The sequence below is a fragment of the Pieris rapae genome, chromosome 14 (assembly GCF_905147795.1).
Source record: "Pieris rapae chromosome 14, ilPieRapa1.1, whole genome shotgun sequence".
Classification (NCBI taxonomy): domain Eukaryota; kingdom Metazoa; phylum Arthropoda; class Insecta; order Lepidoptera; family Pieridae; genus Pieris; species Pieris rapae.
Genome location: NC_059522.1, coordinates 7,694,873 through 7,711,033, shown reverse-complemented (window position 1 = coordinate 7,711,033; position 16,161 = coordinate 7,694,873). Strand labels below are relative to the sequence as shown.

At 31.7% G+C, this 16,161-nt stretch overlaps 3 protein-coding genes across 3 annotated transcripts; 2 read left to right on the top strand and 1 right to left on the bottom strand.

Annotated features, from left to right (window-relative positions):
- The first annotated feature begins 1,578 nt into the window (after positions 1 to 1,578).
- LOC111001894 (serine--tRNA ligase, mitochondrial) lies at positions 1,579 to 3,456 on the top strand. Its single transcript, XM_022271955.2, has 4 exons — positions 1,579 to 2,353; positions 2,528 to 2,715; positions 2,790 to 2,957; positions 3,128 to 3,456. Exons 1-4 carry the CDS (start codon positions 1,760 to 1,762, stop codon positions 3,441 to 3,443), a joined length of 1,266 nt encoding a protein of 421 aa, XP_022127647.2. The 5' UTR covers positions 1,579 to 1,759; the 3' UTR covers positions 3,444 to 3,456.
- Positions 3,457 to 4,178: 722 nt separating this feature from the next.
- Positions 4,179 to 5,323, top strand: LOC111001895 (KRR1 small subunit processome component homolog). The gene has a single exon (XM_022271956.2). The coding sequence runs from the start codon at positions 4,282 to 4,284 to the stop codon at positions 5,302 to 5,304; it is 1,023 nt and encodes a 340-aa protein (XP_022127648.2). The 5' UTR covers positions 4,179 to 4,281; the 3' UTR covers positions 5,305 to 5,323.
- Positions 5,324 to 6,088: 765 nt separating this feature from the next.
- Positions 6,089 to 14,324, bottom strand: LOC111001903 (serine protease persephone). Its single transcript, XM_022271966.2, has 10 exons — positions 13,807 to 14,324; positions 13,368 to 13,440; positions 12,487 to 12,623; positions 12,074 to 12,097; positions 11,891 to 11,982; positions 11,292 to 11,401; positions 9,923 to 10,066; positions 8,867 to 8,982; positions 8,171 to 8,328; positions 6,089 to 7,290 (listed from the first exon to the last, which is right to left on the bottom strand). Exons 1-10 carry the CDS (start codon positions 13,859 to 13,861, stop codon positions 7,120 to 7,122), a joined length of 1,080 nt encoding a protein of 359 aa, XP_022127658.1. The 5' UTR covers positions 13,862 to 14,324; the 3' UTR covers positions 6,089 to 7,119.
- Positions 14,325 to 16,161: the final 1,837 nt, after the last annotated feature.

Sequence of the window (16,161 nt, the reverse complement as noted above, 5' to 3'; positions counted from 1 at the left end):
AAGTGCAAACTTTGCAACTGTGCAAACTTAGTTTTCCAATTACAGAGCATAATGCGACTCAGTGGCGCACAATGCCGAATTATGCTGAAGCTTAATTGGAACATGAATTAGTTTTAAAATGCATCAGCAAACTGCGCTAAGTTCAATTTTTTTTAAGGAGTTCTAAGAAAATTATATACTTCTTAATCAGTATCATCTTATCCAGATGATACTGATGACGATGGTTTATCGAGTGCTCCGAGTTTAAATCAATCAATTAGTTCATAATCAAGTGATATGTTTATTGAAAATATACATGCTAATGAAATTTAAACGAATTTTAAAATGAAATTGTAATTCGTATTTTAAATGTGGAATATAAAAGAAGTAATTATTTATACCTTCATCCATATTTATATTTATGTTTTTTAGCAGTTTGAATTAACTTATTTTATTATTTCCAAAATCTACGACGAAACGAAAGCCTTACAAATTTTGCAACAAAAAATAATATTACTAAGGATAATATATAAACAAAACTTCGAACAATGCCAACTTAAATAAAAACACTTGTCAAGTTTCTGTCACAGAGTTGGTATTGATTGCGAGTATCACGCGAGAATAGTACTTTTGAAAGTGCTGGATTGTGCGAAGCGTTGCTGTAGTTGGAACATCCAACGTTGAGCATTATCAATTATGCCGCATAATACGCTCTAGTGCTGTAATTGGAAAACTACCACTTCCGAGTTGATTGCAGTATTCAGAACTTCAGGCAAAACCGCTAACAGAAATAGATAATTTTGATCAAGGGGTCATAAAAAGGTCCATACACAACTTTCACCTAACTATTAAAGGGCTACCTACAATTGACAAACTAAGAATTAAGCTGCAGCAAGACATACATTTTGAAGGATCCGAAACTAGTCTCAGGAGAATAGTAAAGAACTTAGGTTTTAGTTGGAAACACACACAAAAAAAACACTCATAATATATAATGGAATCGAAAAATTCTCATTGATACTTCTTACTTCCTTAAAATAAAGTGGTTTTTTTATTATACTGTAAAGCTACCTACATATCTTACAATGGCAAAATAAGATTAATATACACTATACCTATTTGATTAGTCTCTATCGCTCTCTATCTATTTCAACGCCAATCCTGGGGCCGCGCGGCCGTTAGAAATTTGGTGCGTGACATGCGCAGACATCCCTACCACTTTCGGCGAGCGCTCATAACTCGTGGCGCTATCTGTAATTGTATTTTCCTTTGAGCTGACAAAGAACGATGTGATTTTTATTAAATGAAAATTCTATAAATACATTTAAATTCAGTAATAACACTACACAAGAATTATTTTTTGTTTTTGATCATTCTTTTTTACTAAAAATATGTGTATGTGTCGCATTGGCTTTTAGGTTGTTCTCATGGTGACCCAGATTTCGATTCAATGTGTCCTAAACATGATGATGGGCGCAGGAGGTTATTTCTCAACTGGTGTGGGTAAGCTAGGGGATTTCTGAGGGCAATCAAATTAGTCTAGCAAGTAGCAGTATTTTGCCAAGACCATCTGGCAACACGGCGACAAGCCAATTGTCAAAAACTCAAAATCAACATTCAACATTGTTGTCTGTTGCCTGTCGATGATTACGAACGGATTGCGACGACTTTTTTAAAAATAAGTAATAATATTAAGTTATGTGGGTAAGACTTAAGTAATAAATACGTTGACGCCCGTCGATACTTAGTTGTTTATAAATTAAAAATCTTAACAATAGAGATGCTGTTATCTTTCACAAAAAGAATACATTGTAACATTAGTAAAAGATTATTTTCAACATGTTATCCTGAAATAGACATCGAATATTATTGTCAGAGTCAAAATTTATCGGAAATAAAACACAACATTCAAATAAGAAAAGGTGTCGGTGACATAAACAAGGTTCATGAATTGTATGAAAAGTTTAAATCTCTTTCAAGGGGTGATATTATGTATGAAAGTATAAAGGAGAATTTTTACTCAGAACTAGTAAAATTGCCCAACATAACCCACCCTGATGTGCGAGATTACAAGGAACGTCCTCGTACCATTAACACTATTAACCTTAAAAAAGATTTTGGATCCTTCAAGCCTATTGAATTCAGTGAAATAACACAATTATTAAATTTAATGAGAACAGATAAGCTTGGTTACACATGCGATAATAAAAGTTACTATTATTTTGGTGAATTAGCAGAGTATGAAGAGGCATTATTAAAATATACTGTGTCATATTTACTTAAAAAGGGTTTTGATCTGGTGTCAGTACCTGATGTATTAACAAGGAATATAATTCAAAGTTGTGGTATGGCAGTCAATGGAGACCGTACTCAGGTATCAGCTTTATTTCCTACTTTATATTTACAATTTCATGAACTTTTAAGTCAAGTTATTAAGTTCCCATTATTGTAACGAGTCATAAATGTTACTTTTTTGTTCATTCCTATCTTCTATCTAAATTAACAATATCCTTTGTATTTATAACTTATTTTATATAATCTGTTACAGATCTATTCACTAGATCCCATTCTTCATGGCCCTGACTTACACTTATCTGGAACTGCTGAAATGTCACTAGCTGGAATGTTAAGTAATACACAACATGAAAGTAAAAAATTACCATTAAAATTAGCATCAGTTAGTAGATGCTACAGGGCTGAAACATCTAATACAGTTGAAGAAAGAGGAACATATAGGTAATATTTTTCACATTCCTTACCACTTTAATTTTTGTTTCAAGACTTAACTATTTTGAAATATTCTTTTATAGAGTACACCAATTTACTAAAGTAGAGATGTTTGTTGTCTCAAAACCAGAAGATTCAGATGATATTTTGGAATACATAAGAAAGACACAAGAGGAATTATTTTCTCCTTTAGGCATACATATGAGAGTTCTGGACATGCCACCACATGAATTAGGTGCACCAGCATTTCGGTGTGTATTATTTTACTTTGACTCCTATGATTTTGATTAGTTTATACATGAATAATTAAAATCTTATCGTCAATACTAGGCATGCTTTTCATCATTTAAGTGGGATGATTTTATTTATTTTTATTTTATTTATTGATGAAAAGCATTTTGTAATAAAGACTATATTTTAGGAAATATGACATTGAAGCTTGGATGCCAGGGAGAAATAACTATGGAGAGATATCTAGTTGCAGTAACTGTACAGATTATCAATCAAGACGTCTTAATATTAAATATATGGATGGTATAACCACTAAACATGTCCATACATTAAATGGTACAGCATGTGCTGTACCTAGAATGCTCATTTCTCTACTTGAAACACATCAGCATCCAAAAGGTAAAATACTAATACCTGAGATTCTGCAGCCTTTTATAAATGGTAAGAAATATATTGGAAAAAATGTTGCAGTTCCTAAGCTGAAACTTTTAAAAATAAAGAACTAAAAATTTCTGGTTTTATCCTTTCTTCTTTTAGCCAAATGTATCTAAAAATTAGACTAGGTATCTTATTTGTTCCATCCAAATTGGAAATACAAAAATATTTTATTCAGCAGGATGGTTTATTGTGCAGAAGGGGAAATCTAGATTAAATGATAAGCTAGAAATAAATAATTTGTAATGATGCAAGAATATGTTGTACTTGGTTTTTACAAGATTGACACCAAATAAAACAAAATAGGTGAAATAGTTTTTTCTATAACATTTCGCACGTGTTCATTTATTGTAAAGCTTCATTTTATTACATACCTTCTTTATATTATAAATATATAAAAAGTGCGTGCGTACAACGTACACATGTCAGAAGTGAAACATCTTTGTAAATTAATTATTACTAAACGATTATTACAATATATTACTTAATATGGTATTGTAACAAATTTAGGTAGTACTTAGATGATATTCGAGTACTTTTATATAATATTTTGTTTGATTCATCTTTGACTATAAAATGGTATTGTTTTTTTTTTTTTTTTATTATGGCCCGCACGGTTTGTGCATTGTGTGCAAAACAGGGAAACGGGTAAAAAAATAAATGTATCGGATGAAATGGTATTGTTTTCTATTAAAATAACAAATTGCACAGACTGAGTTAAGCAACTACCAATTACCTTTTCTCATCTGTAGGCTAGTATTTCTTGTCAATTATATTTCGACATGTAGGTATAGCTGTCAACGTCTTTTGTATTTATGTAATTATATATAGTAGCCAATGCCCAATAGTTCAGTAACTTTAACTTGTAACCAAGTTATATTATAATAACCACTTATTGGTATTTAATAAATGACAATGGAAAGTAACGATTCTGATGAAGAAACACAACAGGGTCCGGTAGAAAATGCTTGGTCAATGAAAATACCAAAGTTTAAACCTGAAGATAATCCACATGGGCTCCTGGAGGAAAGTAAATTTGCAACTCTATTTCCTAAGTATCGCGAACAATATCTTAAAGAATGTTGGCCTTTAGTTCAAAGAGTATTGAATAACCATAACATTGTTGCCGAATTAGACCTGATTGAAGGCAGTCTAACTGTTAAAACTACGAGGAAAACGTGGGATCCTTATATTATTATAAAAGCACGAGATTTCATGAAGTTACTATCTAGAAGTGTTCCTTTTGAGCAAGCTGTCCGAGTTTTAGAAGATGAAATAGGTTGCGACATTATCAAAATTAACTCATTTGTTAGCAAAAAGGAGACCTTCCTTAAAAGGCGACAAAGATTGATTGGTCCTAATGGAGTAACATTAAAATCAATAGAACTATTGACTGAATGTTATGTATTAGTTCAAGGTAATACTGTGTCTGCTGTAGGCCCATACAAAGGTTTAGTACAAGTGAGAAGAATTGTTGAAGATACCATGAAAAATATACATCCTATGTACAATATTAAAAGTCTTATGATTAAACGTGAGTTGATGAAAGATTCTAGATTAAAAAATGAAAGTTGGGACAGATTTTTACCTAATTTTAAAAGTAAAAATGTTCCAAGAAAACAACCTAAAAAGAAAATCAACAAAAAACCTTACACTCCATTTCCACCCCAGCAACCAGAAAGTAAAATTGATAAAGAGTTGGCAACTGGGGAATACTTCCTCAAAGATGACCAGAAAAAGGCAAAACGAAAACATGAAAAAGAGGAAAAACAACAAGAAGCAAAGAAGGCCAAAGAAGAAGCAAGAAAGAAAGATTTTATTCCTCCAGAAGAAAAGAAGTATGAAAATAAAGCATCAACTGAACCTACTGTTAATATTAGTGCATTTAAGGCCAAAATGAAAAAAGCTGCAAAATATACTAAAAATAAATAAACAAACTAATAATTTTGAACCTGGTGTTTTTATTATACACATAAAAATAATTTATGAACATGTTTTTGTAAATACATTAATAAGAATAAATATTCTCTTTAAAAAAATATTTCAACAGCTTTACAACAAATTCACTCGGAAGCCAACAAACTGGATAAATAATATTACTCAAAAGAAAGACTAAAGTCTCATTAACATATTTTAAAGATAATTATGTATATTTCTGCTGTCCATGAACCACTAGGCCATAAAAATTATTATGAACTTTTACTTTCAAAGTTCATAATCTAACAAAATATAATTAATAAAAAGTAGTAAATGCTGTTTTAATATATAGTTTCCATTACAATTGTTATTACATATACATTAGAATAATGTAAGGTAGTTTTGTGAAATCATAAAAAACTATGTATCTCTATACTCTTTCAAAATAAGTTATCAATGTTATAATTAATAAAAAAAATTTATTTAAAATAACATGTATGTTACATTTTTTGAGATTACCCTTCCAGTGATTTAATAAAAATTACACTGCTGGAAACATAGTTCTTACCTTGTAGTACTTTGGAAGGGACATTAGTTAAATGTTTTATCAAAACACATGAATGATTATCATAATAATAGTGTGGTTAAAGAACGTTATTGAAATAATATTAATAAAATACTTTATTTAAATAATTTCCTTAACATAAGTATTATTTTTATAATAGTATCATATTATACTTGTACAAAAATATAATAAAAAAGTGGATTACTATTCCAAAAAAGATTTTTTTTTAGTTTTTTATATACATATTGTTAATATTTTACATTTTGCACTTTTATATGTAGTTAATATTATACAAGTTACAAAAGTGATAATTTTCGATAATATGGCATTCAGTCATCTAATTTCATTAGTATTTAAAATTCAACTTATACATAATATTAATAACATTATTCATTCATTCATTATGGTAGTTACTTTTTTTAAATATTTTTGATCTTAAATATAATATAGGTATTGGTTACAGTCTTTAACATTCTGCATAAACATAATATAAAAATGTAGGAATTTGTGAACATGATAAAATATTTTGTTGTTTTTGTTACTGTTACATTACAAACTAATAATGTTGTGAACCGTGGTCACCCGAATTGCTTTTGACCGCGTACACATGATTTTTGACTGCCTATTTATTTCGAACAAATGCAAGTGCATTGTTTAGGGCTCTATTGATTCTATTGTTCGGGAATACGACCACTGGCGAAGATTTATATACGGATTACTAATTTAGCGAATATATTAAAATTGGATGTGAGAGGTGAATTGTCAAACGATATTTACATTGGTATCTCTAGTCCAAAACACGGGGCTAGAGACAAATGGTTACGTGAACTAATAAACTAACTATAATGAAGAGCTAAATACATAATCTCATACTAGAACATAGTGGGACACACTGTCACATAGTGACCATGTTTCAAACCGTAGTCTAATTATGATGAGAGTTGGACAGTTCCAACTCTTATCATAAAGTGCATCAGTATGCATAAAGGTATACGTAAAGATTTTCATAGGTACAAAAGTTATGGCAAAGCTCGTGAGGTATTTAAGATTTATGAAGCTTAACGATCACTATCACAGCGTATGAGGTGACCATTATTTTTCTATGGACATTTTAACCGTGGCAACACATTTACAACACGTTTTAATTATGTGTAAGATCTTTTTTTAAACATCTCAGTTCATTAAAATAAGGGGCAAGTAAACAATAAAATTAATAGAAGATTTGAAAACCCCTAATATTGATCTATTCCCTTAAAAAACAGGGTTTATGATTCATTAGGCCACACGACACTTTCGATCCAGTCGAGGTACTCAGAGACACGCGTGTACACGCCAGGCACGGTAGAGGCACAACCGCGGCCGAATGACGTCACACCGATTAATCGATAGTTCCCGTCACTGGCCGTAAGAGCTTGGAGGGGCCCACCAGAGTCGCCCTATAAAAAAAAATAATTTAACTAGTGACACAGTACACTCTCAAAACAAAGACCCGTATTCTAGAATGTAACTTAAAAAAAAAATTTACTTACAATTACTTATTTTTAAACTTTGATATAATAAACAGTTCTCAAGTGATACCTTTTAAAATACGGGCCTTTATGGCAGCTGTAACTGCTTCACAAAACAATCAGCGTTGATATGGTAAACAATGATTTCTAATGGGTATGTTTGATTGCTGTACATGCCAATGGAAAACTCGATAAAATAAAATTTAAGGAGCGCTATGTGGGTGCATTCTAAAGCCATTTATTATCTATGGTCTATGCGTTCAAGCTGTAAAAGTGACTATTTTTTTCTTTTAATAGAACAGGGGGCTAATATATAATGACTTGACGAATATAAAAGGAAACGTCATATCCCTTATTCTTAATAAAAAATAACTCTTTCTGTCAAATTGTGTTTACAAGATGCTGGTCTATTTAAATTTTTATTTTTCATAAAAGGTTGAAACTAAAACTTTCGTACGTCAAAAGTGTATTAGATTTTGACATACGAGAGTCGATCACAGTTTGAGGAAGTCTGAATCTAGCTCTTATTAAAAAGTAATTGAATCAACACAGTTTTGGGTCTTATATTTTTTGACAAGACAATAAATTTTCCTTTGAAATTTCTCCCCATTCTTTGATTGTTGTACCGCGCATATACAGAGATAAAAAATCTGTTATCAAACACATTGCATAAGAATTGTTAAAATCAGTTATATGATTTAAATTGAAACAGATATATTTTAATATTCATAAAAACATTAAGAGTTAATTGCTAAATTGTTTTAAATTATAATTAATACCGAAATTATTTCGATATTAGTAAAGTCACCTGGCAGGTGTCATGTCGTCCCAACTCGTCGCCGGCACAGATCTGAGTCTGTGCAATACCGTTGGGAAGCCGCCGCCAATTTGTATAAGACTCGCCACACTTGGATATATCGACCACAGACACATTTGCCTTCAGTAATATATTACTTTTTATGTCACCTGCAATAAAAAAAAGAAGTGCAATAAACAAAGAGAAGCGTATAAAGCGTAAACGCTTGATGCCACGCTTGTGAATGTAACTGCCAGCAGAGGTATTTTAATACCATTTAGGAAGGAACAAGACTGCTATGAGTCTCTGACCGTTAAGTCATGGCAAGATTGCTAGCAGTACACAATGTATACGTATAGATAGACCACCCATCTCATGATAATAAAGAATTCACGCGAACAAGTTACAATAAACTATATCATATATCGTAATCTGTTTTAATTTATATCTTATGATGATCAGTCTTCTGTACCTGACATAATATACGTATACATATTTACATTGTTAGTGAAAAACTCGAAAAGCGCTCCTCCGAGTAAATTTTGTGGGACAACACGGAAACAATGAATCCTTCAAAAAAACTGTCAATTGTAAAGTGGACACCTGTCACTTGTCAAACACAGACTGAGATTGATGTATGTAAAAAAAGCCCGTATTTTGCCATAATAAATATAATCGTAGTGCATTTGTGCTGGTATGTATACTCACGCGTGGTGCTGGTTTTTCCCCAACCGGTGACAGTTAAAGCAACTTGTGGGTCATCATCTTGGGTGTAAAGGCATATCGCATTCAAATTAGATGACAATTCAGCTGGCGATTGTAACCTATAGATAGATTATGATTAGTTTTATGGAAAAATAAAAGTAATACTAGCTAGGGAATCGGACAGAAAATGCCGTAATCTTCATGGGTTTATTTCTGAATAAATCAATTAGGAATTTGATAACACTATTTTAACCGGAAATTTACTCGCAAAAACGCACTAATTACACACACAACAAAACACTGTCACTAATTACTTTAATTACACGCACTTCACACAGTACTTTATCACTGGTCTTCGCTTATTAGCACTTTTTCTCTTCGGTGTTAATCTCTTGATATGGCATTTGAAACTGAATTGATTGGTCGCGTTTTGGAATAGTCTTGAACGATATTCGAGAACTCTCAAGGCGGGAGCGCTACCGAGTAGCGATCGCACAATTCTAGAACATGCGCTCTCTCTTTCGCACACTGCTCCGTCCTTGTCGTACGGCGTTCTAGAGTGCTCGATCTAACTTCGGAAAGGTTCCGATCTTCTCTCTCTCTTGCGTATCATACCGTCCTTGTCCCACACCAAGAGTCTTCGTTCTAGAATATTCCTTCATCAAAGGGGTATAAGCAGGCCTGAAAACGCCTGAAAACAGGTCTCCTTAAAAATGTACCACTCGTCTACACTTGTTCTGAAACTGACTGAAGAAATGTTTCAGCCTTCTGAAAACTAGGGTACTATTATGCAAATTACGACTTTTTAATATGTGATTGACCCACTCCTGAAACGGTCTTAAATCATATTTCCGCCTGCTGAAATTTACTAACCAGTGGAAAAATCTAAAAACATTGTAAGTAGTTGACCCGTCTTCGTAACAATATCTATATAAAAACTTTTACACAGAGTAAACAAACATAGAGTTTACAAACACTAAGTATGGGCTTTAAATCTTACTTTTACTACAAGATTAATTAAATCTAGAGAAACTGTTTCACTGCGATTTCGGTACTTACCTAACCAAAGCGAGATCGTGGTATTTCTCTTTTCTAGCATAACGCGGGTGCAATTTTATTTCAGCTATCATTACATCTGATTCTGAGTTGAATGTACTGCCACCTATTTCCACCACACCCATCCGCGCTATACTTGGTTTTACTCTGTAACAAGATTGAAGTATCAGAAATCTGGCTTCATGGAAACTCTTCTTAATTTATATCTATTCACTACTAATTATTACCCATTAAGCACTGTACAATTTTGGTTCCCGAAATTTTTGTGTTTATTTTCCGATATATTTTTTTGATATTTTATACCTCCATAACTTTTATTAATTATATATCAGATTGAAGCTATTTTTTTTAAATACTAGCGGCCAAATTTTTATAGGCAACTTGGTAGGTATATACATATATATATCCTTATTATAAACATACAGAAAATATTTGTTTTCAGCAAATAACCGATGAGCGCACTAATCCTTCAGCCGGATCTTAGACCATAACTATCTGCGCATAACACTCGCTCGTACGAACATAGAAAACATTGTCAGAAATCCGGCATGCGTTAGACCCAAGAATTAGATGGCATGTATCAGGCAGAGAAGGCTGATCACCTACTTGTCTTAAGGAAAATAAATAATCAGCAAACATATTATACAAAGTCAAGCAATCTGACATTTAGACCTAGTAGGGCCACTGGATTTTAAATAATCTATACTAATATTATAAAGAGGAAAGGTTTGATTTTTTGTTTGTTTGTTTGTATGTATGAATTGGATAGGCTGATAAACTACTGGACCGATTTCAAAAATTATTTCACCATTCGAAAGCTACATTATCCACGAGTAATATAGGCTATATTTAATTTTGAACAAAAATAGGGTTCCGTAAGATATTAGGGTTTTTCGGACACAAGGTGTAAAAAATCAACCAAAAAAGTTACTTATTTTGAGTACCCTGCCTAAACTATTCTATTTATTTATTTATATTCTCTATGATATTTATATAGATCTTATAAATACCTACAAAAAAGTCCGCGACACACTATACCTATCTATGTCGAGTGAGGCACAATAACCATAAATGATATACATGGCAAAACGACGTTTGCCAGTTCAGCTAGTCTTTTATATAACTCATTTGAATATGTTGTTCGTATTCTTGCTTCATGTTCAGCCAGGCGCTTAAATGCTTTATTCCCACAATCTTTTTCAATAACATTTTGTATGAATTGAATTGTAGCTTTATGTTAATAATATTATCTCGATAATTCATGATTTTGCACTAAGTTTCCGTTTTTAATGTCTTTCGTTACCATAATAATTGTACTCAATACACTTCCTTGTGGGACACCAATGGTGCTAGGTTAAATTTTCATACTTACTGGTCCAGTGTATCGATACAATGCGCTGCCGTAAGAACATAAAATTCGGAAACGAGTGAACCGCCGCATTGGAATTCGTAACCGTCCCCGCGCTCGTATCCGAGTGCAACCTGAAAAGAAAGTTCTAAGTGCAAGAAGATCTGTAAGACGCAACGTTCCGTTTGAATGCATGAATGTATGTATATAGACATGCTGTTGACGAATCAGAATTGTTCGGAGAGTAAAATCTGCGATTCGACAAACTTTCATCATCCTTCATACATACATCAAACATCCTTTGTCGCTACACTACTTCCAAGACACTCTCTTTAAAGCCTCTAGTCTCGGAATATATATGCATATGGAAGACATTACATTTCACAGTCTTAAATGGAAAGGCTAAAATTAGCCTCTAAGATTCTTGATGCTCTTAAGAATACGAACTAGTACTTCACTCCGCGACATCACTTGCTACTTTTGTAGTAACAAAATTTTGTTAATTTGATGGAAGCACATACATGTCATAACATACTACATAGTCTTGCATTGATGAGTCACAAGTCAATTAAGAACTTGTCATTACGAACAATTCAGTCAAAAGTTATAAGGAAAATATTTACCATGTGCGGAAATTCCCCGAGCGATGCTGTTTCACCACCGATAATGTGTAATCCTAATGGTGGTATACTAGAATCTACTATTTTCTTGCATTCTGTAAATTTTCAATACGAATTTATTCATCGCTTATCCAATTTAGTAAATGGCTATTTCATTGTCATAATAATGAAACAGTATATACATACGAATATCTGCAACTCGGGTTCCACCTGAAATATAATATCTATTAAAATCCAATGTTCCAAGTTTTAATTGGTAATCTAACAAAGTGTCTATTGACATATTCCTTAAGAGTCAAACAATATTCACAAAAAGTAAATATCTCATAATAAAATTGTACAGTTCCCTGGGGATTTTTGGAATGGATAAAAAATGGAAATGCAGATACTTATACTAACTAAAAGGGACTCATTTTACCCATACTGTATGTTATAATTCTATACTATATCAATTATAATATTGGTAAGAATAGTATTTTCTGTTATACCTCTAATGTTATTGAATAAATAGTTGAATTGTTATAAAGTCAACATTAACTAAGAATAATAGGTTTAAGACTAATGAGTAAAACAGTTTATCATTATTAAAACTAAATTACCAAATTTCTCTTCTGTTCTTATTGTGGAGGTACTTATAGGTTTGTATTGCATATCTGTCTTAGGACAGCATACAATTTCCATTAGACCACTAAATCCACATCTCTTATATGGATGGCGAGAATTCTCTTTTATTGCCCTTAAAAAAATTTAAAAGATTAGTAATTTATATTTATGTACATAAATACATAACGATGTTCTAGTGTTTATATAAATAATTAATTATATATGTTAAACATATGAAATGTTCTTATCTTTGAAGCTAACCGGAAACACTTGTATATAGGCATTTAACTAATTTGGCAAAATATATTATTATTTCCAGTAGTTATTTAATTAGGGTTTGTCTAATAAGACTAAGAGCCTCTTTTACAATGTATGGATAAAGTACCAAATAGCTATGCTACACATAAATTATTCGAAAGATAAAAGTTCTGAATAAGATACTTGGCATACTCGTGAAATGCAAAAATAGTTTTTATCCTACCAATAAGTAATAAATAGCTTATTTGGAACTTATCCAGACATTGTGAAACAGGCCCTTAATGTGTAAAATTGCATGTAACATTGAGAACTCGGATTTGGTTTCTGGCACAGCAATATTTCTCAAAAACTGAATGAGCTTATGAATGCTGTACATACAAAATCACCATCTCTTTTTTATTACACATTTAACACAACTTAACAGAAAAAGACATTGGTATTAGACAAATAGTTATAACTGTGGTCTAATTATGATTTTTGGAAAATAAATTTATAATAAATACAGAATTGTTGTAATGAATTATTTATCTAAACTACAAATGTTATCTTTGCAAAAATGTGTAATGTATAAACATGGACACTTTTGCATTTTGTGATAACATAATCTAAGGAGACTGACCTAAGGGCCACAGGGCAATCATTGACTAACACACATGTTCCATCATTGCCAGATGTCTTGCACTCATCACCAACTGTAATTGAAATTTTTCCTTATTTGGGTACAGATGTAAAGAACCACATAAGATACATAATACTTAACTACACACACAGCACATAAAAATTGTTGTTATTGCATTAATTTTACAGTCATTCTTATATTTATATTACCAAGAAATAAAAACAACTTAATATATTTTTTTATAATTTTTTACAAATAAAATGTGAAGTTGTAGTAATAAGGACAAGGATTTTAAAATTAATTTAATTATAAAATTATGTTAGGCTTGTGAATTTTTATGATGTTATAGTTAATCCACTCCACCTTGCTTTTAAAAAGGAACTCAAAAGATTTGCTTCTCATGTGATTAAAAAAAATTATAAATCAAAATATAACTTACCAGAGCGAGATGCAGCAACATTTAAAACGGCGAAAAATGCTAGTATTTTAATCATGTTACTAAGCGTCAGCCAGAGGTGGTTTGCATACTAAAACTTGATTTTGATTGTTAACTTTAGTAAGTCACAATACTTCGGGTTTTCCTCAATTCAAATACCTATCTTCGATTACAGTTAAAACCGGTTGCTAGCGCTCAGCTGTAGATAATAGTATATTATTATGTCTTCCTCTTCTAATTTAGAGTGTTATCCAATTCAGTTTTGTAGACATATTTTGATAATATTTAAATACTCTCTTCTCTGATTAATGAGAGGTGCAGCTAATGATAAAACTATTCGGATAATTAGGGGAATTGAAATATGTAAATTTCATATTATTGCGTTTATTAAAGATCATTAAATACAACTTATAACTACATAATTCATCAGATTTATTTTATTTTTGAAAAGATTACGTACATAACGATTAATTCGTAATTTAAGTTTAGCGGCTGCTATCACTTGTCGGAAAATATATAAAGAGCCTTGTTATGAGTTAAACTGTAGTCTGTACTCTGTAGATTGTGGCCTACTTGGTCTGTAATCTGTATAAGCGATTCTAGCAGTATATATACATAAGGGGGCGTAGTCAGATTTCTAAGCAGTGCATAATGTATGTAGAAAGTCGAAAAAGTAAATTTGTATGAAAATTTATCGTCACGAACTTTAATTTTCAGACAAATTCAATTTTCGACTTTTTATATACACTACTACTGTTACTGGTACCTTGACTAAGCCCTATGGTGTACTCTACGGGCAGAGATGCCAGTTGTGTAACAATAACTTTACCGCCCTAAAAATTGACTGTTTGTCAAGTTAAATAATAAGCTAAAATTTCACAAATTTCAAATGCATATTAATTTGATCAAAAACAGTCCAATGAACAACGAGGATGAAGACCGTAAGATGAAACTGGCGAAGACTTGATTTGATTATTTTTTGACTAATTTGTGACCGATTTGTGTCAAGTGCCTATGGATTTTTTTTAAATATTGACTTATTTCTCAGATACAGCACTGATAGATGGCTACAAACATTGGCCACCAAGACACAGTTTTTACAATGTTACTCTATTTGCACATGGAAATGTTCGTCATACTGTGTAAAATGGACTGCATCCAGCAGTGAGTGAGGTAGCTATTACATCAGGCAGCTTCTGCTTCTAGCTTCTATAATTGAAATTAAATTTTTAATCAGCTCAATATCTTTTTTATAAAATATTGTTTATCATTACCCGTGTTTTTACAATATTATTTGTCCCCTGCGGGATGAGCTCGCCACATTCTTTAAATTCTCTTGACTTATCAACGATTATATCAACGGAGTATTTTCAAGATGCATTTTTAATAATATTATTTATTTGAACCTTTTCTTTCCTTTTTTGCTAATTAAAAGGCTAGGCTGTTAATTGAACTGCTAATTAAGCTAGCAGGCTGCGACATATACACTACTGTTAAGGCATCTTGACTAAGCCCCCTGAGGAATACATACAAGTTTTTACTTTATAACTAACATAAACCACGTTTTAAACATTTTTATGGAATCTATTTTATTATGCGACACAAACGGTAACCGGTTAAATTGAATGTAAGAATATAATAAATGAAAAATAATGTATGTAATGAATGTACGTTTCAATATCACTACATAGTATAAAACAAAGTCGCTTTCTCTGTACCTATGTCCCTTTGTATGCTTAAATCTTTGAAACAACGCAACGGATTTTGATGCGGTTTATTTAATAGATAGTGATTCAAGAGGAAGGTTTATGTGTATAATAACATCCATTAAATAGTGGAAAAGTACTGTTATTTTTGAGGTTTCTAATGTGATGTCGTAAATAATTACATTTTTTCCGTTTACATTGCAAACGCAGGCTGAACGCTACGAGTTTTATCAAAATAATGTTCTAAGTATTGTACACATTGAAAAGGTCTACAGAAAAGTCCATGATGGTATGTCTATCTCTTATGGATAACCCACAATAACTTTGTTGTCATTTAATACAGCATTAATCCTTAACCAATTAAATACCTTGAATACATAGTTCATTTAATATAGATCTATACAGCCCATTACAGCTTATTTAGCAGCGATCGAATGCGTATATTATCAGAGCTTTCCAGCGACGAAAATAACAATACATAATAAAAACACCCGTTGCACCCGTGCGAAGCTGGGGCGGGTCACTAGTAATCTATATTTTAATATTGAAAAGTTGTAGATAATTAATATAAACCACAGATTAAGTGAACGTACAGTGACATTGACATCGGTATAAAGTAAGATTTATCATTTCTGACATATGTCAATCGCCA